The following is a 23,836-nucleotide window of genomic DNA, read 5'->3' as shown; positions in this document are numbered from 1 at the left end:
CGTAACAAGAGAAGTTAGGACTGTAGAGATGAGGTAAAGAGGAAGTCAAACCATGGCCAATGTGTGGACTGCATATGCTGCACAGAGATTGGTTCCTGCAAAGCAACTAAGCCAATCCAAAAATGTGTGATTCAATGAGATGTGTAATGTATATAAAGGAAGCAGCTTTCTGTGTAACCTTGGCACTGTGATGTACCCTGTATCCATCCCCCTGCATTTGAGTCAACTCAGCATAGCACGGCTGTATGCCAAAGAAAGACACCTGAGTGATGGAGGCTGGAGTCAACTAAGTTCTTGGGAAACCAAGTGGAAAGAGGCCTCAGAGGCAATCCCAAGAGGGTTTTAAAAAGCTTTATTGTCAGATACATGAACCAAACCAGAGGGCACAGAAAGGAGACACATACCATGTTGATGGGCGAAGTCGGACCGCTTCATTTGGGGCAGCAGACCCCCCTCCTGCCTGGTCCCAGTGCGCAGCTGGGAGGCTGCCCACCTCACAACCATCAATTTGGGAGGCAATGCTCCCCTCAAACTCTGCCCATGATCAACATGGCAATCAAGTCACCTTTTAGGAATTCAGTTCTAGGTAGATCACAATTACTACTATATGTACATGGTACCTTTCAACCAAAAGATCCCAAAGCACATTACCCATTGAATCACTGCCCACCACTGAAGTGAAACATGGCAATTGTTTCAAAATGCACAGCAATGCTACACAAGTGTAAGTGACTATCTCCAAGTAGAATTGACTGTACAGAGGCTGAACTGTTTTACTGGAAGTTGCACAGGACTGGGAGCCTGGAACACCTGAATTCCAATCCTAACAGTCACTATTTGGCCTTGGGCATGTTACTTAACCTAACAGTAACATGAGTTAATACCTATTTGCTTCACAGGGCACGAGAAGACAAACATTTGTAAGTCACCGCCTAGGTGTATTATCCTTAAAACTTTCCATCATGGGTAAGTTCAAACACCTTTACTTTTCATAAAAGAATCACAAGATGCTTAAATGACTCCAAATGGTCAGAACCTGTTCCGAGAGTCACACAAAAACACTACAACTTTGGTGGCTCAGTGTTTCCTAGCACCAAGAGTGACTCAAAGGGAATAAATGCCATCTACCGACTCCATCTTCTGTTCAGTATGTTGGTTCACTTCTATTCAAGTACTGACTTGGCTTGACCCTGTTTAGCCTGTGGAGTGTAAGGGTACCCAGCACATGGTGGTATCCCTGCATGCTGCACAGATTAGTGCATTAAAGAACACAGCGCATGCACTGGCATTTACTCTGCTCACCTCTGCAGAAGCACCAGGATGCTTGGAAGAAGGTTCTCATTCTGGGCCCCAAACTTCGCTAATGCACTCACAGCAGCTACAAGAGAAAACAAAGGGATGGCAAAGATGTTCAATCTATAGCTAGAAGTCTATTCCAAAACATGCACACAGCATTTTTAAAGCAAGCATGTGTCTAATTGTCCTGAAGCTACAGTCAGGGAGGTTTCTCTTAAAATCTGTGCCTCCCCCTGTGTACACCCTCACACAAGTGGAGAAACTTCCTTTTAATTCTATTTAAAGGCTGTTTCCTCAATACTAAAAGGCCCCTGGCCAACAACACTGGGACCTATCACTTTAGTAAGAGAAGAGGGACAGGATGGGCAGCAGCAGTACAATCTTCCTCTGCATCATACCCCATCACATTACTTTGCCTCAATACTGTTCTGGAAGAATTATCTAGCAGTGAGGGTAGCTCAGTCTCCATAGCACATTCCAGTCCTTGGCTGGCTCTGGCACTTGCCATCATGGTTGCAAATACAAACACCCCCATTAGAAAATACACTGAAACTAGGGATGTAAATATGGGTTACAAAAGGTAACCGTTTAAACTATTAAAATTATATTGGTTAACCATTTAACTGATATAATTTTGTGGTGCCCCACACACTGCTCCCCTTCCCATAGCCCCCGAGTAGCGCCTCGAGCCCGGCTCCATGGGAGACCCACCACCTCGGACCTGGATCCCCCATGTTCTGCAGTGAGGCACTTTGTAGTGCCTACACCAGCAACTCGACCTCCCTGGGCAGCATTAGCAGCTCAGCCAACTCTGCCACAGCCTGGCACCATGGAGATGGAGAGCCCACACTGCTAGTTAACCCCCATGCTGCTGGGCCAGTTAACTGTTCAGGCTGCACTTGGAGGAGCCAGGGAGCAGGGAATTAAAGAGGAGGCTCAGCTGGCATCTGACCTAGCACCATAGCTCAGGGGTTAGTGCATTGCTTTAGTTAACCAAGGGCCTCAAGTTCAAATCCCACAGGGGCCTGGGTAGTAGTTTCTAACGGCCTATTGCTTGCTCAAACATGTTGGCCAGAACCAGCCCTTAGCACAGGGTGGAGGCATGTGGGACTTGGCTCCATAGCTCAGGGGTTAAAGCATTAAAAAAAAAAAAAAAAAACGATCATGTGGAGGGATTTTTTTTTTTTTTTAATCACCCGTGGAGATCAAGGAACCTCGGTGGGCCAGTCTGTACTCCACCTTGGGCCCATGGCCCACCGGGGATATCAGTTAGCTGCTCCTTCATGGAGCTGTGAGCACGGGAGTGTACCTGGCGTGGTTCACACCTCTCCCTGACACCTTCCCCTTCTGCAGCATGAGGGGAGACCCTGGCGCACATCTATCTAGAGTCCGCCAGATTGCAGACCCTTTTCTAGCTCCTCCAGGTTCTGGCTGCACTTTTCTCCACACCTCCTGATCTCCACACACCCTATCCATGGCTCCATGAAGTCACGCGATCTCTTAGTCAACCTCCTCCTGGCACTGACCAAGGTGCTATACATTTAACCAGGAGACGGATGCTGGAGGGGAAGGTGCTCTGTGACTGTGGGCCCTACTTCCGTTCCTCCCTGTGATCACGCTTCCGGGCTGGCTCCCTGGACACCTTTGAGGAGCAGTGGGTGCTGTCTGGGGTTTTCTGCTTGGTGTCCCCTTCTGGATCCCTGATTTTGAACCTGCAACCCTCACTCCTGACTGTTTTTCCTTTTATTGTTTCCCGTAATTTGAGCCCTGGGTTCAGTAGCTCCTCCCATTAGGCTGGTGGAGGGGCCTTCAGCTGTGGGCGGGCTTGCACCCAACCCACCTTCCCAGGACTTCAACAGGTTGACAGGAAGAGGTGGGGCCTGTATTAAAGCCCAGAAGCTAAGAGCAGAAAGGGGCTGCCAGTGAGCAGTCTGCATTCCCTCCCAGGGAGAAGAGAAGAAAGGTATGTTTGGGGCTATAGAGTAGTCGACAGTTACTCCCTAGAAGAAGGGAGTTTGGGCTGGCAAACGCAGGGAAGGGGAAGAGCCAGAAAGGCAGCAACATAGGGGGTAAGGCAGATGTTGGCTGCTGCTGACAGGGCCTCTGAGCTAGAACCCAGAGTAAAGGACAGGCCCATGTTCTTCTGCCAGCCACTGAGGGAGTGACACTATGAGGCAGTGAATGGGAAGACAACCCAGGATTGCTGGAGAAACCCCCTTCTGGGGTACCAGAGTCTAACGTGTAGTGACCTGGCCAGAGGGCTGAGTCAGGAAGAGGCAGCAGCAGCCCATGGAGTGAGAGAGGGGCAGAGGATGGCATGCAACTATGGAAAAAGGTATTGATCTGGTGAGCTATTCTCCAGAGTGAGCAGGAAGAGGTGCCATTCTAAGGGTGAGCGAAGCAACCCGTGACAAGGTTTTTAGGGCTTCCATCAGAGGCTGTGTATATAGCCCCAGGTCTCAGTGCTAACACAATAGCACTCAGAAAAGTAGGATTCAATACAATGCAATCTGGTTCACAACAGAAATGCAATTCCCCTTCCTAGCATACAGACTCCTCTATCGGCTCAGAGTGAGGTGATCTACGGGATAGAAGTATATTCCACTCTGATCTGATTCTGGAGAGGGGAAGGTTAGCTGCCTTTAAAGACAGAGTCTAAAGATTCTCTGTGGGAGAAAAGAGTGCAACAGATTTCTGAGGAGAAAAAATACTTTTCCATAGAAGCAGAGGTACATTCTTCAAGTCCTGAATAGCTCCACTTTCACAATGCCAAGTTTGACCTGTACAGACTCATGCATTGACTTCAAAGAATGGGTAACATTTCTCCTCCTTCCTCATTACCACTACTTTACCTTTGACATTGATGCTCACAAAGGACGAACCAGAAGCTAAAAGCTATGTACAGCGGATGATGATCATGCCCCCCAGAGCGTAAGTAGTTTGCATGGTCTCTTCTTGCGTCTTGTTAGCATGAATGCTAACAGCAGGATAAAAGCAATCCCAGAGCAGGCATACTGGGACACAGCTATCGACTGTTTCTTTAGAGCACCCATTCCCTCCCATGCCAGCACCTTGCTCCAAACTCCAATTTTGCACACATGAAGTCAATCAAGTGTTTCATTGTGCAGCTTACCAGCTCTCACTGCTTCATTTTCCAGAACTACCCTGTTGAAGATGAAGCGGATGTACTTAGATGGGGATGGGGTCCTTGGCCCTTCTTTGCCCAACAGGTGGAGTATCTTTGTGGCTAAAACTGTGTGTTCACAATCTTCAATGAACTCACAGAGGTGAGCCAAGCCTGATTCCTTACTCTCAGGATTCTCCTCGATGATGCTGATTATACAGTCCACAATGGCTCGCTTGTACTCAAAGCCACCCTAGAAGGAAAAAGGAAAGGATGCTTACCCTGCAGGTACTGCTCAGAAGGCAAATCCTTTATTGTACAGGAATAGGTGCTCATTTACCCTCATGCTAGGAGCAGTTTCCCTCTATTACGGAAACAAAAAAGTGTTCATATACACACAGAATCGGAGGAGAAAGAGATGGGCTGGGTGTCCTAATAGGTCCTTCCCAGCTCCGAGACCAACGCAGGACTGTTCTTGATAATACATTTTATAAATGTTTGTCCAGGCCAATTTTTGATTATGTTGGCTGATCTGAAATGTGGCAAAGTCACAGATCAGATAGCTCAGGAACAGAAATAAGCAAGATCTCGTTCAGAAATATCAGTCAAGCCCCACTGATGCTGTACAACCACCAAGGGAAAACATTAACAATGTACGATTCCCCTCATACCATCACAGCCATGGTTTAAAGGCTTTAAACCTACATCATCCCTGAGCATGTTGGAGAGGAAGGTCATCATTACGCTGTGTTTCCTTGGGTATTTCTGACACAGAGCACTGATGGCCTGCACTACCACCACCTGCAAGAGAGAAGAGGACACAGGACTTCAGTACCATGCATTACATTTTCTAGGAGACATATGAAGCATATTGCAGGTGCCATCACCTCAAGTTATGATCTTGCCAGATATAAGCTCAGCATTCAGATAGGAAAAGCAGGTGCTGGCACTCTTACCTTCAGCTCGGTACTAAGCTAATGTGCTAGCATGGTGCTGGGCACTGTGATGCTGGAGGAGCTGTTTTTAGGACAAGTTGCAAGTCACAGGCCTCACCGCTTAGTAATGGGATATCCCACAGTGCTTTTGGCAAGGGTAGGGGTGATTTTCCAAGAGCCTGGCCCAATTCCAGTTTGGGTAATTGTGTCTGTTATATACATTCCCTCTGCAGTTTCAAGTGTATCTAACGTCCCCTACTGTCTTAAAACAATGACAGATTTGTTGTGCATAGACAGACAGTTGCCACATCTCAGCAATTCCATTTCACTGGGGGTGCAGCAACTCCTGTATCATTACAGTGTGTTCTCCAGTACCTCATGGGAACAAATTAACCAATGACATTAATGGGAGCATCTCCTGCAGATTCCTGCCTCACTCTGGCATCCCGAGGAATAGCATGTGATTATGCTATTGAACTGTTTGGTAGTGCACAGGGCGCAGAGGTTAGAATGTGCAGGCAGTCTTAACTTCAGTATTTCCTGACTTTCGAATCACCAGCCTTAGATTTTTGATGGAATTTGATATAGTTTAGAGGCAATCTAAACTGTAAGACTTTAAATTGTGCTGGGTCACACCTGGATCAGATGCAATGGATATACATAACCTATCAAAACTTATAACCACCCTTCCTCCCATAAGACAGTTACAATGGACATTGACAGTTCCTGGCTACACTGGTATTTGAGTGCAATGCAGTTCAGTCAAGAGCAGACAGAAAGGTTCTTATCCCACATCATCTTTGGGAAAAAAGGAAGAGAAGCAGCAATGGTGGCCCTCTGCTTTCAACATCCTGGATCTCTAGAAATACCAGCTGGCTTCATGGTACGAGACTAAATCACCTAAAGCTTCACAGCAATTGGAAAAGCTTCACAAAATAGTAGGAGGAAAACCCGCAATAGTAAAGGTCAAAGGCCTCCAGTGCCTCACCTTAAACTCATCTGATATTTCTGACACAAAGGAGGAGATCTGTTTCATGAGCCTGTCTACGCTGCTCTCGCTCCCTGTTTTCAGGAGTGTGGTGATGGCCAGGGTAGCGATGCTGCGGTTTGAGTCAGTAATCAGGTTTTCCAGATCCAAGTTGCAGGCAGTTACTGCGGATGGGTGCTTCATGGCCACCTGGTAAGAAAGTAAATCTGGCAATAATATACTAGAGCAAGGATCAAAACATTTGCTTTTTGTTGACTGGTCATGGCCTAGTGGTTGCAGAACAAACTGGTCACATATACATACGCCAGGGCTGTCAGCAGGTGTCACACCAGAGACCCCTGTTCAGCTTCGAACAAACAGGTCTCAGGCTCTCTCTTGAGCTGCAGAAATAACTCCGTTAGCTGTAACTAGCAGGCAGCTATAGCTAGTGGAGCCAGCAGTAGAGGGAAATGTGGTTACATGCCCTACATCAGCCTAGGACACTTGGAAGAGGCTGCTGGTGCTGTAAGCACTGGTGTTGCTCTATTTAGGTGTTTCTAGCCTTTGCAGTTTGCCAGCCTGAAATCAGCTCAGATGACTATTGTATTCATCTCTTCCAATTCAGACACTATTTACAGGTAGCCAGACCACGACAGTTAGAGATTAATGCTTTGTACCCCAAACTTCAGAGTCCCAAATTTGGTTTACAGCCATAGCAGATCACAAGTTATCCAATTACAAGGGGTCACAGGTCCCTTGGTCCACAACTGAGAATAGCTAGCCTGACTACTATTGGACAGCTTTTTGTTGTAGTGGAAGGCTGATCTGCTAGCATGAAGAGACTGCTGATACTGTAATCACATGAGTAACAGCCCTACTTCCTTAGGAAACACCTTTCAGCATACAAGTTTGGTTTCTGCTTTGCACACCAAGTTTTATACCTTAGCACTTGTTTAAGAGCTCTCAGAAACACTCACCTTGTTAAGGGTCCTTACAGCTGCATATCTCAAGACAGGTTTGGGAGAACTACAGAAGAGCTGCAACACTGAAAATAAAGCATTTAGAGAAGTGACTTATGATGTAGCCATTGACAGAGGAGTGTTTCAATAGACACTGGCTCCCAGTGCTGCAAATCCAGACACCTGAATTTACTAACTAACATGCCTGGGAGAAAAGACCAACAACCCCTGTGACCAGGACACACTTCAAGAGGGCAGCAGAGAACTACTTCAGCTGACACAAAGGGTAACAGGTTTTGGACAATGCAGGAGAACTGACACACTCCAATATCTTGACAGTGAGTGAAACACACAAGCATTATACAATTCAGGTCAATTTCACCCACAGCAGATGTTGAGAAGATGTAACCGGAAGGAGCAAGAGCAACTAGAGACAGAATGTCCAGTGGTCTGCGCACATAGGTCAGCTCTACTGTTGGGGCATTTGAAGGTTCTAGTCAAATATGTATTGCTATCTAACTCCTCATACCATTACATTCGCCATCCATCAACAGTTTCCTAGTCTCCCAATCTAATTCAAAATTCACCTCCCAGTTTTCAGTTTATTTCAAGGACATGAGCTATTCTACCACCCAGAGTTCATATCTAGCAATCCACACTCCTCAAAATCTTCCTCTGTCCCCTCCACATACCCCAACTTCCCTGAGTAAGGGACAGGATAAATTTTCCATCCCTTTTTGATGCCCAGTCTCTTGACCCTTTTTTTCTTTCATCCAAAGCCCAAATCACTTCCCATCCAATTGTTTCTAATCTATGAGAGCAACAGGAAAATTTATAGTTGCAGGTATGAGAGACAATATATTCTTATTAGTAGTTAATATTTTATTATACAGAATAGCAGAAGTTATGCTTCAATCTCTTCGCTGTGTGTTCTGCCACCTTGCCTAGCCTTAGTCCTACAGCATCACAAACCAAACATATCCTGATCTGCTTTAAAATTTAAAATTTCTTAGCCAACAAATCATGCAGTGCTAAAGTATTTCTAAGACATCCCAGCAGCAGAGGGCAAAAAGTGTTCATTCCTTGCCTGACCTGAAACAGCAGGTGCCAGCTCCCTTGGTGTGCAGTTTGGAAGATGAATGATTGCAGAGGCAGCTTCGTAAATAACCATCTCGTGTTTATTTCGCAGACAGCTATCAATGAAGTCAAACAATGGACTTTCGTGCCTGCCGATGAAATGATGCACACACAATTTCAAACAGAGGCATTCTCTCTTTCATAGGAACATGATGAAATATTTATAAACAAGTTCTGCTGTGACATTATATAGATCTCTTATCTGGGGACAGATATGCAATCAGATTTATTATTTTTTGTAAAGTCATAATGTTACAATATTCACTCTAATATAAAATAGCTCAAATCATTCACATTACCATGTTTCCCCATTTGTAATACGAGACTAATCCTTGGATAGTCAATAGCACACTATAATAGGGCTCTATTAGCTAGTACATTAATCTCTACATTTCTCCAGACACCCATACAATCTTTAACAAGTCAATGGTTACATTTAGAAGAGAAATATCTTGATAATTATTCTGTCACATTCAGTTAATAACAATTTTCACTGATAAAGGGCCTTCAATCCAGAGTTTAAAGTCCTAAACAGCACAACCTTTATTATACTAGGATAAGAAATCAGAGATTGATCAGCCAGTCTCTCTCTGCCAGTACAGATGGATTCTTAATGGATTTTTTTAATGCTGTCTAGTCTCATTTTAAGTGTCCCAAAGTGTTCCTCAATTCCCTTGGGTGACTCCTCCATAATGAAAAGCAAATGGCCAGGAAGCTCTTTTTGGAAATTCAGTCAATCTATCCCTTTACTCTTGGCTGCACCCTTTGGATCACACATTGTTTCTCTATCCTTAGTATGTTTACACACCAAGTATTTTTAGATGGTTGATTCTCCTCTTAGTGCCAAACTATACAGAGTTATTTTATGTTTTACCCATGCATGTGCGCACACACACATACACAGCTGCTTACCCTTCTTCAGACTCTTTCAGGAGCCGGCTTGCAATTCGGATCAGCATGCAGTATGCAAATTGAGATTTCAGTCCAGATTTGGTGAATTTATTCAGCATCTTGGAAACTGCAAGGCGATCATTCTTTCTGAGGTGGTAAAGCAGCCCCAGAGCATGATACTACGAAATCAGGGGGAAAATATGATATATGCATGAGGATAGTCCCTAACAAAATTAAATACTTGAATACATATTCCCTTGAGAAGGATTAGATATTACCACGTTTTCTGAGTGCCACAAGTAACCAGACCAGCTATTTCCTAAAAGCACCCCGTCATTTTATATGAAAACAAGTTACTCAGAAATTATTAGAACTACGGTTCCAGCGAACCTGTACAGTGAAGTGTTCCTGCATGGACCTTAAGGGTAAGGATGTCAGAATCAGATACTAGAGAGGGAAAGATCTATAAAACCAACCTGTGCATGCCATGATGGGGCTTGCCATTGGAACATCAAATGTACCCACTTACAAAACCAGGCAGTACAGAAATACATGTGTTTCCAATGCAACTTCCATATGAGGGGCTCCCAACTGCTTTACAAAACATCAAATAACCCTATAAACACCCTTGAGGCAGCTAAGTATTATCCCCATTTTATAGTGTGATACTAAAGTGAGACTGTTTTAATTTACTTGCTGGTTACTGCCCAAGATTCATTTCCAGAGTGGATTAATTTATATCAAGACTTAATAAAGCAGCAATAGCTGAATCTGGAAAGCCACAAACCCAGAGTTGTATGTTTGGGTATGGATCTAAATATCTATTGTTGTCAGCTCAATTATGCCCTTAACCTTCAATGATTATTTTTACATTTCCTAGCTCCTTGAGATATTTAAAAATGGCCCTTATACAAATGTATCTCTTTAAAAGGCCAGACTTAGGGTCTCTCCAGTAGTCCTAACAGCTTGTTTTCTTGACGAGAACCCAAAAAATCCCAACATCTCGTTTGATACATTGGGATCAATCTCTGAGGAGGTCTCAAATTCTAAACAAAACTCCTTCTACATGGACTGCTCATGAATTCAACAAAACAGCATCCCATCTACCAGAGAAAATTAGTGGGGAAAAGGCAGAGGGATACACCAAACAGCACACTGAATTAAGAAGCTAATTTTTTTTCCAATATCAATTTTTCACCATTTCCTAAAAATCTTGCATTCTGCCTTAAAAAAGGAAAAGTATGACTACTTTTGCGTAAAATCCATGAGTTTTTTAAAATTCTCCAGTAGTTTGAATGGCAAGTTAGAGGTAATTTTCTAAGTGTAATCACATTGACTGGTATCATGAATTTTACTAATCTCAATAATTAAATGATAAATACTTCAGTAACTTAACATTTTTTGCTACATACAGTAATTAGTGACACTGAATGAACAAATCAATAGTGCCATAATCCTGTAATGTACTGCATGAGGATGGACCCCCGCACCCACACAGTCTCATGTAAGTCAATGGACACCTCCCCACCCACATCACATTGCAAGATCAAGGCCTAAGCGTAGTGTTTACAGTTATTAAGCATTGTTCTATCAGCTAAGTAATCATTTAAGTGCTGAAAGACCGACTCCATGGACTTTTTTTTTAAAATTACAGAAAACCATCAGCATGGTATAGCATGTTTATAGCACTTCATGATACACCCATCCTTATGCTCTGAAACATACCTGCACCATGATGTTGTCACTAGAAGCAGCTTCCTGGGCTTCATTGATCCACCGTTTGACCACATCATAACTTATCTTCATCATGTGCTAGGAGTAGAAACACAGAACATTATAAACTAACTAACCCCACTGACTTTTACTAGCAGTTTTGTAATAAGGATAATTTACCGGGAAGTTTTAAAGAAAAATTACATGCATAAACCATGATTTATCGATGTAGGACTCTGCTCTAAGTCATTGAGACAAAGAGATAAAATCCCCTGTAACAGCTAACTTGTATTTTGCATTCTGTTAATGTTGACACCTTTACATAAAAGCCACTGAGAATGGGGGCTTTTGTTAATAGAGAACAAGAGAGAGGAAAGTACCCTACCTCGTTAGCCCCATAGAAAGCTTGATACTGGCCCCAAATGTGACATTTTGTTTTAACTTTCAAGGCCCTGCATGCACAGCTCTACTTCTGTCTACCTGCTGGGCCTTGTGTACCATGCTCCTTCTCACCCTCTTTGCTCTAGTGATATGCCCGCCTTATTGCCCTACATGTGCTCTTCCCATTGCCTTCCTTAGGTGCATCTCCAAATCCCAGGGACTGCTGCTCTGAGGGTAAAATGGGACACAGCTGGGGCCACTCCTCCCTCCCCCCAGCACGCAGAGCTGTGCAGCGAGATCCTCCAAACTCTGGGACATTAGGACCCAGGTGATGCCTCCCCTCCCACCCACCTGGTTTGCTGAGAGGAACCAGTCAGAGACTCCAGCAGGTAGGGGCAGAAGCAGCTAAAGCAGGGACCTTTGGACCTCTGCACATTCAGAGAACTCTACTGTAATGATTGGTGCTGAGTGACTGTTTGCTTCAACCTTCTTCCTCCCTCAGTGTCTTCACCTCAGCTTCATTCAACAGTTGCCCCTCTTACCTGCTTCTCCCTTGTCCCTTCTGTTTTCTTTCAATTTACCTGATCCCCCCCTTAAGTAAAATCATATACAAAAAAAATCATGAAACTAACATGAGATTTGCAGCCATCACATAGTACATTCTGCTGGTGTGTTCTACCCCTTCCCCGACATTATGTCTGTCTTGTCTATTTAGACTGTATGCTCTTTGGGGCAGGGACAATCGCCCACTCTGTGTGGATACAGTGCTTAGCACAATGGGGCCCTATGCTTAGGTGGCCCTTACGTACTACCATAACAAACATGTTAAATACAAAATACAATGCAGTGAGTCACCCCCACCCTCGTTTTTCCCCAGGACACCTACAAACACTAATCCATGCCAAACGCCTTTTCCCTCCCAACACTGTTTAAGAGGAGGAGAGAGTGAGATTAAAATAAAAATATAACACTAATTCCTTCCTGTCTGTATCTTGTCTTTATGTTCGTCTTGGATTGTAGGATCATCAGAGCAGAGACCATCAGTGCTCGTACAGCACCAAGCATGTTGTTGGTACTTAAATAATAACTGAACTGATAACCATTTCTTATTTATACAGAGGCACAGGTGGGCGCAGCACTTGCAAGTTTGCAGGGAGATAAGGTCCCTGGCCCAGAGGAGTGAATGCTCTAAATTAAACACAAACAGGAAATGAGCTATTAAGATATGGAATGGGAGTAGACTGCACTCTAACCTACGGGGAAGTAGTTAGTGCTAAGGAAGGGGTGCATGAGAGGAAGGTTGCTTGGAGCATGGTAAGTGAAAGACAAAAAGCCCCAAGTAGGAGAAGACAGGACTGGGCAAAGAGAAGGGGAGTAGGAGGAGGAACAATAGCTAAGATGTAGGCAGGGTAGAACTATACATAGTTTGTATAATACATAACACACAACCCTTCCCCCGTCATAACTAAATAAACCAGGTTAATGTAATACTATTTCTTCACTTACTAAAGAAGACACTAGAGCAGAACTTGATACACTGGGGACTTTATCCACAATGGCCTGCTTCATGTACCTCTCAATGGCCTGCAACATTGTACCCTATTAAAGAAAGGAAAAGCAACACATGATGCTCATTTCTGGTAGCAGGATGTGGCCAGTGCACTAACTAAAGTAGTTCCAAAGAGACACAAAAATATACATTGTATTTCCATATATTTACACATACAAGGGAACAGAACATGTGCTGGAAGTTGGCACCTTCACACTACTTTAATGACAAAGTCAATCCTTGCAACACGCACTTCTATGAGGTAGTCAAGCACAGTGTGCTTGCTCCTTGGAAGTTATGTGACTTGACCAAAGCTACACAGCAAGGCAGTGTTGGAGCTAGAATTGAAACTCCAAAATTCTTGCCCCCTAATCCCATGTTCAGTCTGCTAGCCACGTTTCTCTGTGGAGCTAGAGAGAAAATCAGCATATCTTTTTCAGTAATAAAACTAGAACTAAACCTGAATCTTAAAAACAATTCTGCCCAAAGAGGCAGTTCATTACTCCCTCAGTGCATTCTGCAAAAGAGATGTTCCTCTTCTCCAAATCCACTCAATCAGATTCTCTCCCTCACTCATGGGAGTGTTTTGTACTCACGTCAGTGATTCTGCAGAGAGCTCTAATAGCCGGGCCTCGGTATACATCTTCCTTCCCTGTCATGTCTTTGGTCAAACTAGGATAATTAAAACAGACTGTTAATATCATTATTGTATTATTAAATATTTATATTTGGTACCACAGTCCTTCTTTAAAAAAAACCAGAGCTTGTCATTTTTATAAGCCACCATTCATGTTATTACCATGCAAGCGCTAAGACACACTACTGGCTAGCCCTAGACAGCACCTGTCAGTCATTTGAAAATGATTAATATTTGGCTCTATACAAACCTATAATAAAGAACCTAAACTAAAAGATTCCACTACCGTAAGCCTAGGGCTTGATTTTTTTTTTAAGACAACATTGGCTGTGCTACTGTATTCCTGTTTCCTCTAGTTCTATGAATTTTGACACTAAAAATAACAATGGCTAGTTTGCTAGGTTTACCAGTCAAAATATTACTTCTTTCCAATTGCCAGAGCTACAAGTCCTATCAAGGATCTGAATATCTGTTTGGAGTCTGGCTCTTACATTAGGTTCATACAATAACAAAGATTCTGTAGTCAGAACCTGACAGTTTTGTTGATGAAGTCAGTCAAGACTATAACCCAGTTCAGTCTCCCACAGTTACATTGATTCTGCAGGGTGAACAGGATGGTATAAGCTTGTTTTTGTCAGACACATTAAGCAGTTATGGCAGGGAAAAGATGCTTACCAAGAAATAATCATTTTATGCATTAGTCATTTTTCTGTCTACACCCACAGCTTAAAAGAAACTAATAGCTCACTTTGTAGATCTGAAGATGTACCCAATTTCATAGAAAATGTTTAGTTTCCCTTGCTGTCCACTGTACATAGATCAGGGAGCCAATCTTGTGAAAAATGCAGCAGTTGAAAGTAACAATACATTAACATACTTATTTGTTTTAGAAACCTGTGGTTGGATTTTTCTAATACCTGCTGGTGACTATGATGACATCCTCAGAAATGTTGGCCATCTCTTTGATAGTAAGGTAGCACATTCTTCTCAAGGTTTGCTGTGGGAGTTTAATCACAAAAATATGAAGACTTGCCTACTTAGAAGAAATATTTAAGTCTAGTTACTAAAGACAAATACTACTACCCTCAGTCCCCAATTATATGACCTTAAAAACAACAATAACCACTGTAGCAACTTTCACAGAAAACTGCCGATGCAGAGATTAAAAACTTGGAAGCTATGCACTTCTGCTAACAGTGTTCCCACCATGTTTCATACTATTGACAAATCCATAGAATAATTTGGATAAGTACAATATGCGTGTCCATACTGGTGAGGCAAACTAGGCCAGAACCCTGTTAATAAAAGTGTTGTAGCTTGTATACTTTTGATCCCAGCATAGAATTTTGCTAAAATTGCTACAGTGGTTATTCATTTTTCAAGGTTAAATTTTTTTGGTATTTTAATCTACAGTAGCTAGAGTTTTAACAGTGTGAGTTTTGACCCTTAATTAAAATTAAGTTAAATCAAAGTCATGTTACTTTAAATAGGACCTTGTGCAAATCATAGAGAACAGCAAGAAATTTCACTGGTTAAACAAGAGATTTCACTGGTTAGCCATGACAGAAGTGATACATTTTAAGATTGTTCAATACAGAAGACAGTCCCTCATTTAGTCTATTATAATTAATTAGAAGCTTTTAAACAAGTCAATCTCCCATTTCTAATTTTCAAATGGAAAAAACATGCACAAAATATCAATGATTTGCACTCTAAATATAACTAACTGGAGGCAAATGATAAATCCTAATAGGCTCAGGGTACAACAGAAATTGGCACTGCAGAATCTGGATTTAAGAAAGGTCACAAAAATCTGGCATTTGTGGTATTTTGAGTCCAGGGAGAAGCACTCTGAAGCTTCTGGCATTGGCCACTGTCGGAAGACAGGATACTGGGAAGATGGACCATTGGTCTGACCCAGTTTGGCCGTTCTTATGTTCTAAATGACATGGTTCTTTATAAAACCTTCCCTATAATTAATACCCCAAAAAACCCAGTAAGCTAGGATTCTAGCAGAGATGAAAGAGACCCATCAGACTCAGTCCACTCCTGAGACGATATGATTTTCCCATGCCTCCTCAGAACATATCAGGTATGTAGCATCCATTTAATATATCTTAGCTAAAAATTTAACCCAATTTTGAGGATGTTCTAATGCCTTTGCTTTTAGCAGGTTTACCCATGAGTCAAACAGAAGGCTGAAGCTCTAGCCTGTAAAAAACACTGTCTTAATTGTGAGAGGCAAGAAACTAAGGGCCATACTGTGCTTTCAAACTGAACACATCCCTCTAGCTAAGATACTTACATGGACCCATTACTACAATATATGCACACCTCACAATTTCTGCTAATCTCAGTGGATTTACAAAGACCCAATGAGGATACAACGCAGCCAATGGTATGTGAAACATTTTTCCTTAAACACAGTGACTTACATCGTTAGACTGAAATAATCTGGTCATTGCAAAGAAGGCTTCTGTGGCTTCAGTGGTTCCAAAATGTTCACCCTAAGCATAACAAAGCAGCAGCAGAAGTTAGAGGCCAATCAAAATTTAATTGTCCAGTATTTTTCTCTTTTTTGCTCTCTCGTCTATAATGCCCACTTAAGATTCTTGGGCTCCATCCTCTGTCTCTAAACCTTTTTCCTTTTTAAAATATTTTTGCCATCTTAGAAACACTCCCTTCTTCACCTTGTTTCTTACAGAGCAGAAGACAATATAAATTATATTGTTTACTTAGTTTGTTTCAACAAAAGCATCATCCATGATACCAGCAAAGTAACAGGAATAGGATTTGTTAATTAAACTTTTTGTTGTTAAATTAATAATTGTTTGTTAATTTGTGTTCCCTCTGCTATCTTTACAGCAGCAGGGGCTATAGTTTTTGGTTTAAGTTTTTGTCAACAGAGAAAAGGATTCTCCTAGGATTTACCTAACATGAAACCTGTACTGATTCAAATACAGTAGAACATGCTGGACCTTGTAATCCCTGCTAGGTCGCACCTCAGTATTAAATATTGCCCTACTCAGTCCATGCACTCGCAGACATTTAGATATCTAAGGGCATGTCTACACTAGAAACATAAGTCGACCTATAGTAGGTTGACTTACTGCCACCACAGTAATTACTGCAGTGGTTCATGTTCACACAACCCTCTTTGGGTCGGTAGTACATGTCCTCACCAGGAGCGCTTCCATTGACCTAAGAGGAGCAGTGTGGGGAGCTGAGAGCCTGGTCTTTCAGAAACACTGGCAGTTCCCTACCAAGAGCCTGGCTACCGCACAGGCTTCCAGTAGGCTGCACCCCCACTGCATTTCCCATTCCCATTCTTGCCCCAGTTCCCACTCGGGAGAGAAATCCATTTCCCCCAGCTCCCAGGAGAGTGGGGATCCAGCCACCCAGGTCTCCAGGGGAGCGTGGGGCAGCTGGAACAGCCGCCGATGTAAGGGACACAGTGTTTACACAGACACTGCATTGCCCTAACTACACTGACATAAGCCTTACACCTCTCATGGAGCTGGAGTTATGTCAATGTAGTAGGGCACTTACACTGGTGGGAGGAAGGCTGTAATGTAGACACTAACATAATTAGGTCAACATAGGCTGGCTTATGTCAACCTAACTGTACAGTGTAGATGAGCCCTAAGCCAAACATGATTCCTCAGCCTGGATTCCTGTTCTCTACATAGGCAAAGAAAGAACCATATGACAATTATTACCACTCATACTCTTGTTTAAACATGGCTATTTCCACAGAAGGCAGGTTCTAACTAACTCAGTGTCACTTTAAACAGGGCATAAATAGGATGCCACTCCCAGAAGTCTTTCATAAACAGTCTTAAAAGCTTTAGTGAGCTATGTCTCATCTCCACCAAGGCAAGTTGAAAATCAGAACTAAGACCGTAACATTACATAATGAGGGTTCAACTCCTGTTACTCTTAACAAGCTGTCCTCTAGATTAACAGCAGAAGGTAAAAGTTGTTTTGCTATGCTTAAAGTACAATAATTCTTTCAATGCTAAACCTTTTATCAGAAAAAGACTAACCCCAGGATGTGTTTTTGGGTTAGAAGGATCCGCTTACCTGGTTCAGTAAGTAAAGGATCTTGGTAAGTATATGCAGACATCTTCGAGGATTTATGGGGGTCTCATTAAAGATACGAGCCTGCAGACACAGCAGAAATATTGTATTACTGCATAACACGTTGATAATGATTTATCCTCTCACATCATGGGATCGGGGTAACTCTCATCACCCAAGCAGTGTCATTCTATATTACACTTTAATGTGGACACCAATTAATAAATGTGCTTAGCTGGACAATGCACTCAATTTTAGCCTGACGGCTGTGATGTGATTTGAACCAGGGATTAGGTCTCAGGTTCCTAGGTTCTAATCATATAGCCAGTCAGTGCCAAAGCTGGGACATTTCTATTAATATTGGATGTCTTTGGGTTTTCTGTATGTCAGTTTAGTTCAGACTTTAAGTTTCCTTCCCAGCATCTGCAACCCAAACACGGCAACATTGTACTAGTGGAAGAGAACCTGACAGTGAAATTAACTACTCTATTTTCAGATTTATAGCTCTTTGCATCCAGAGAGAGCCCCTACCACTTCACAGACCATAGACATAACTGCACTGATATACAGCTAGTCACCTCTGGGGTGCACAGCTGTAACCAGGCAAAGAACCACTCAACGATATGCTGCATGACAACAGGGACACAGAAAAACAGCCTCTTCAGTAAGTGCCATGGAATCTTTAATGCCCACACAGATTAGACAGGTCCTCTGTCTTCTTGGGTTCCATCTGCAAGATCCCCACATAGTCAACTTCATGTGCACTCAGTTATTTTATCCAACCTGGATGGATTAATTGACCATATATCAGTTTTCACCATTGGCTGCACAAAGTCCAGATGTTTCAAACCTGTTGCTTAGGTCATGACAGCATCCAGTCCAATGCTTCAGCAACTTACATAATACACCTTCTATTCATACCTCTTGAAGAACAGCACTCTTCTCCAAATGCTGGAAAGGATTGGAGCCACTACCTAAACAATAAAACAAATAATTGACGGTTACCACATGCACTTGGATCAACATACCACTGGCTTGAAGCCATGGAACTCAATACGCAAGATGCCAACTCTTACGCTTCCACAAATTATCTCACTATGAATTGTGCAGAATGAGGAGTCAAGTGGCTCTTAATGCTGCTTAGCAGCACTGCAATCTGAGGGTCTGATGTTCACCAGGAGCAGCATTTAGGCTAGTTACTGGCACTGCATGTTTAGTGGGGCCAAAAAAAAACAAAAAAACATCATCAACACATCTCCAGCCAGCCAACTGGTAAAGCTGTCACATAGCATCAGCATCAAGTTAGGCTGGTAACTCCCTTTCTTCCAACCCCACCTCCTTTATACACCTCAGACATAGCCTAAGATGTCCCCTTCTAGTTAACGCTGCTTCTTGCCATTTGAATTACTCACACAAACCCATAACCTCCCACTGTCACCACACACTGTATAATCACTAACATTAGCCAGCCTTAGCAAAATATTAATATAGGGCCTGATAAAAAGCCTTGCCCCTAGAAAACTAGAAATTACATGCCATAGCATATACCCAGGCCTTAAAAAGTTACTAGATACCTACTGACCACAAGGCTAAACCTGCCAACCACAGGAAGGTATGAAATATTGGAAGAGGAACTCCATCAGCAAGATCCAAGGACAACAACCTGATGAAAAACAAGCTGTAGGAAGGGTAAAGGTACTTGCATTTCTACCATGGTGCTTGGCCCTGGATCCTGCTTACAGGCTCTATCTATTGGATAGTATGTACCTTGCTAATTTGATACTCCAGCCCCCTCTACCGGCTAAAAAAAAAATAAAATAGAAAAATGAAGTTTTCTGGTGCCTTTCCACCCCTGAGACTTCTAGTTACTACAAAAAGGGAACAGGTTTCCACTATTCCACCACCAACACCACCCCATAACCTCTGCTTTTCAGAGCTTCTTTTTAAGTTAATAATCCCAGATCCTTCCTCTACAGCTACTAAGGGTACATCTATGCTGCAATTAATCACCCTCGGTTGATCTGTGCCAGCTGATTCAGGTTGGAAGGACTCAGGGTAAGGGGATGTTTAATTGCAATGTATATTGCGTATTACATTGCGTATATCTACGTGGCAATTAAAAATCTGTGGCTGGCCCATGCCAGCTGACTCAGGCTCAGGCTGCGGGGCTATTTCATTGCAGTGTAGACTTCCAGGCTCAGGCTGAGATCAGGCTTCAGGACCCTGCAAGGTGTGAAGGCCCTAGAGCTCTGGCAGCCCAAGCCTGGAAGCCTATGCTGCAATGAAACAGCCCTGGGGAGAGAGAGTCAGCTGGCACAGGCCAGCCCGGGGTTTTTAATTGCTGTGTAGACAACACACACTCTGGGACCCTCCCACCTCACAGGGTTCTAAAGTCTGGACTCCAGCCTAAGCCCAAATGACTACACCACAAACAAACAGCACCTTAGACTGAGTCCAGCGAGCCCGAGTGAGCTGGCATGGGCCAGCTGCAGGTGTCTAACTGCAGCGTAGACATACCCTTAGTGTCAATCAGCAGCAGGAAACTGATATGCTGATATGAAACGTGACAGCTTCACTGCTGTACAAAGGGTTCTGACAAGCAGAAGTAAAACTGGGCAGTTTTGTTAGTTCTACTCTTCTGTTTGTTGGCAAAACTCTAAGGAGCAGCAGGAGCAGAAGCAGTAGCGGAGCTGTGTCTGCAGACTTAGGAGATCACAGTTCCCTTCAGCAGGATTATCTTCAGAGCCAGAAGATCTAGAATTACTTAAATGAAAATTTAAATAGTGAAAAAACTGATGGCTTAGTTCCCCATACCTACTAACAAAAGCTTCCCACTCATGAGGGTTTTTTTTCCCTCCCCCCAGACCCTGGCATGTAATTGTCTACAACACTACAAGACCACAAAGAACTTTACACCATCAGCTCAAAGATCTGTGGAACATATGCAAGTCCCAATGGTAATGAGCACAGAATTGACAGAGTATTTTAATCACTAAAGTGAGTGCGGTATAGATTGACAAGGTAATCTGGGCCCCAAACGCATTTCCTTCTTGGCCTCACTATCAAGGGGCTGCCAACAAGCCAGCAAGAGTGGCAACTGCACACGTTTTATTTTTAGGAAGTTGACACCTGCCTAGCAGAGAGACAAGGTGGGTGAGGTAACATCTTTTATTAGACCCACTTCTATTGGTGAGAGAGAGAGAGAGAGAGAGAGAGAGAGAGAGAGGATTTTGGGCCACACAGAGCTCCTCCTCAGGTCTGGGAAAGATACTCCCAGCATCACAGCAAAATGCAATGTGAAACAGATGTGATGTTGTGAGTACCTTTCCCAGGCCTAAAGAAGAGCTCTGTCTGGCTTGAAAACTTGTCTCTCTTAACAACAGAAGTTGGCCCAATAAAAGATATTACCTCACCCACCTTGTCTCTCTAATATCCTGAAGTGGACAACTACTCTGCATACTTGACAAGAAGGAAGTGAGACCAAAACATTCATGTGACAATAGCTTTATTCAGGACACTGTATACTATTTTAAATTTGTTATGAAACAATTTGAATAGCGCAGCTCCTCCAACCCAACACACTGATGGGTTAGAACACAAGAACAGCCATACTGGGTCGACTATTGGTCCATCTAGCCCAGCATCCGGTCTTCCAACAGCGGCCAGTGTCAGATGCTTCAAGGGAATGACTAGAAAGGGCAATTCTTGAGTGATCCATCCCATTTCCGGTTCCTGCACCCAGTAGTCCAAGTCTTAGGGACACACAGAGCACGGGATTGTTTAGCAGCATTAATCTGACAGCATGCCACTACTAGAACCTGTTTCATAGTTCTCTTTTGCTATAGAGGACATCAGAGATGCAACCAGTCTATTCCACACCATAGTATAGGGCAGCGGTTCTCAACCAGGGGCACACGTATCCCGGGGGGGGAGGAGGGGTCACACGTATCCCTGGGGGCAAATCAACTCATCTAGATCTTTGCCTAGTTTTACAACAGGCTACATAAAAAGCACTAGCAAAAATCAGTACAAACTAAAATGTCATACAGACAATGACTTGTTGACACTGCCCTATACACTATAGGCTGAAATGCAAGTACAATATTGACAGTCCAGTTGATGTATTGTATCAGTAGGTGGTAAAACTGAGAACGCGCACCATGCTGGGGGTGTTTTTACATCGGACTGTGTAAGCAAGGAGTTTCTAAACCAGGTGAAATTTGGGGATACTCCAGACAGACAGACAGACAGACAGACAGCTGAAAGAGCAGGGTGCAGGAGTCTGGAAAGGCAGAGACCTATTGGTGTAGGGGATCCATCTGTGGCCAGACAGACAACGCGGTCATCCAGGGTCACCAGGCAAGCCCCCGGCTCAGGCACGGCAGCCCCACAAGGGACCCTCACGGCGCCCCCCCAGTCCTAGACAGCCTCGCCAGGGCCACCTGGCTCCCGTCCCCCTGCAAACCCGCATGGGCCCCATGGGCCCCTCCCCCACGGGGGGGGGGGCAGCTGAGGCGGCGCCGTCCCGCGGCTGCCCCGGCCCAACGGGCGTTACAGGCGGCTACGGCCCGGCCCGGCCCAGCCCGCCGGGGCTGCGGCAGCTCCTCGACAGCCCGGCCGGGCCTCTCAGCCGCCCCTGCGCGGCAAGACCCGCCGGGGGCGCCCCATACCGGTCTCCTCGTCCTTCTTGTCGAACTTCTTAATCATGTCGGGGCCGCTCGCGTCCCCTCCCCCAGCGCCTCGGCCACCGAGCCGCCCGCCGCCACCAGCCGGCCTCGCTGAGGAGAACGACGCGGCCGCCGCCTGCCGGAAGGCCCGCCCCAAATCCGCCAGCGCGCCACAGGACTGGCCCGCAGAGCCGCCATTCACTGTGGAGACCCCGCCCCCTGCACGGCGCTGACCACGCCCGACGCCCGCTTCCACGTTCCTTCCCGCCTGGCCACGCCCATCCACGTCCGGGACACGCCCTCCTCCCGAAAGGGAAGCGGTGGGGGAGGCTCAGGAGCAGCCTGAAAGCCATTTAAAGGGACAGGGCCCGTATTTTCGGCCCCATCCTGCTCATATTTCTCCACGTCGCGCTCCTCTCCCAAATGCGCTTCGCTTTGGCGCTGAATCCCCGCCAGGGGCTGGAAATAGGCGTATAAAATTATGTGGAAAGGTTTTATTTTGTTTTGTTTTGTTTTTAAATATTTTTTGAAGGTTTCGAAATAACTGGAAAATACTGAGTCGTTTCCCCAATTAATGGTTGAATTAATCCTGAGTGTTGGGGATCATTAATATTCCGTGTTCCTAGCTGGGAAGAGTCCCGAGGGGCTTTGCACCATGGATGCACACAGCCCCACTGATGCCTTCACTCACTCACTAATTTATACACACATGCTGGGCACTTTACAGCCCATTCATCCTGTATTCTGATGCATTGAGCAGACACCTGCATCAATGCAGAGCCCCACTGTCTTCAGTGGACAGCTCATGTGGGTAAGGGTAAGCAAGAATGGCCTGGTCTACACCTAAAACGTAGGCCGACCTAGCTATATTGTTCAGGGCTGTGCAAAATTTCACTGCCTCTGCAACATAGTTAGGTTGCTCTAAATCCCACTGTAGAAGCAGCTAGGTAGACGGAAGAATTCTTCTGTCAGCTTACCTACTGCCTCCTGAAGGGTGGATTTACTACGTTGATGGAAAACCTCCCTCCATTGCTGGATGTGTCTATACTGCAGCAGCTTAACTGCAGCACTGCAGCTGTAGCACTTGTTGTGTGGACAAACCCTAAGTGTTTGCAGAATTGGGGCCTCTGAGTGAAATTATTGCCTTTATGCAGAAGGCCAGAATATAGTCTATGCATCAATTAAACCAGGTCTGTAGAAATTAATTTCACCATCATTCAGGCACAAGTCCCACTGCATAGGTACAGCCAGAGATCCCAATGATGCAAACACTTATTCATAGATTGTAAGACCAGAAGGGACCATTGTGATCTAGTCTGGTATACTGTGTAGCACAGGCCATATAAGTCCCCCAGGATAATTCGTAGAGCACGTCTTTTAGAAAAAATCCTGCCTTTATCTAAAAATTGTCAGTGCTTGAGAATCCATCACAAATGTTGACAAGTTATTCCAATGATTAATTGCTTTCACTGTTAAAAATGTACTCCTTATTTCTAGTCT

At 44.1% G+C, this 23,836-nt stretch overlaps 1 protein-coding gene across 1 annotated transcript in view; it reads right to left on the bottom strand.

The window, feature by feature from the left end:
* The window catches only part of COPG2 (COPI coat complex subunit gamma 2), a 32,802-nt gene extending 10,338 nt beyond the window's left edge, over nt 1-22,464 (bottom strand). Inside the window, exons 1-15 of the mRNA XM_067534994.1 lie at nt 22,340-22,464; nt 18,591-18,643; nt 17,673-17,753; nt 16,025-16,096; nt 14,507-14,586; nt 13,549-13,624; nt 12,910-13,002; nt 11,035-11,121; nt 9,331-9,488; nt 8,374-8,507; nt 7,300-7,367; nt 6,344-6,532; nt 5,126-5,221; nt 4,430-4,673; nt 1,303-1,378 (exon numbers count right to left, since the gene is read on the bottom strand). Coding sequence (XP_067391095.1) covers nt 1,303-1,378; nt 4,430-4,673; nt 5,126-5,221; nt 6,344-6,532; nt 7,300-7,367; nt 8,374-8,507; nt 9,331-9,488; nt 11,035-11,121; nt 12,910-13,002; nt 13,549-13,624; nt 14,507-14,586; nt 16,025-16,096; nt 17,673-17,753; nt 18,591-18,643; nt 22,340-22,376 — 1,544 coding nt within the window. The 5' untranslated portion in view covers nt 22,377-22,464. The remainder of the gene's footprint in view (nt 1-1,302; nt 1,379-4,429; nt 4,674-5,125; nt 5,222-6,343; nt 6,533-7,299; nt 7,368-8,373; nt 8,508-9,330; nt 9,489-11,034; nt 11,122-12,909; nt 13,003-13,548; nt 13,625-14,506; nt 14,587-16,024; nt 16,097-17,672; nt 17,754-18,590; nt 18,644-22,339) is intronic.
* Between the last annotated feature and the right edge of the window lie 1,372 nt (nt 22,465-23,836).

Source organism: Emydura macquarii, unplaced genomic scaffold (assembly GCF_026122565.2).
Source record: "Emydura macquarii macquarii isolate MOO-44397 ecotype Brisbane River unplaced genomic scaffold, CSIRO-AGI_Emac_v2 contig_3470, whole genome shotgun sequence".
Taxonomy (NCBI): Eukaryota; Metazoa; Chordata; order Testudines; family Chelidae; genus Emydura; species Emydura macquarii.
Note: the sequence above shows the minus strand (reverse complement) of the source record. Positions and strands in the feature narration are given on the sequence as shown.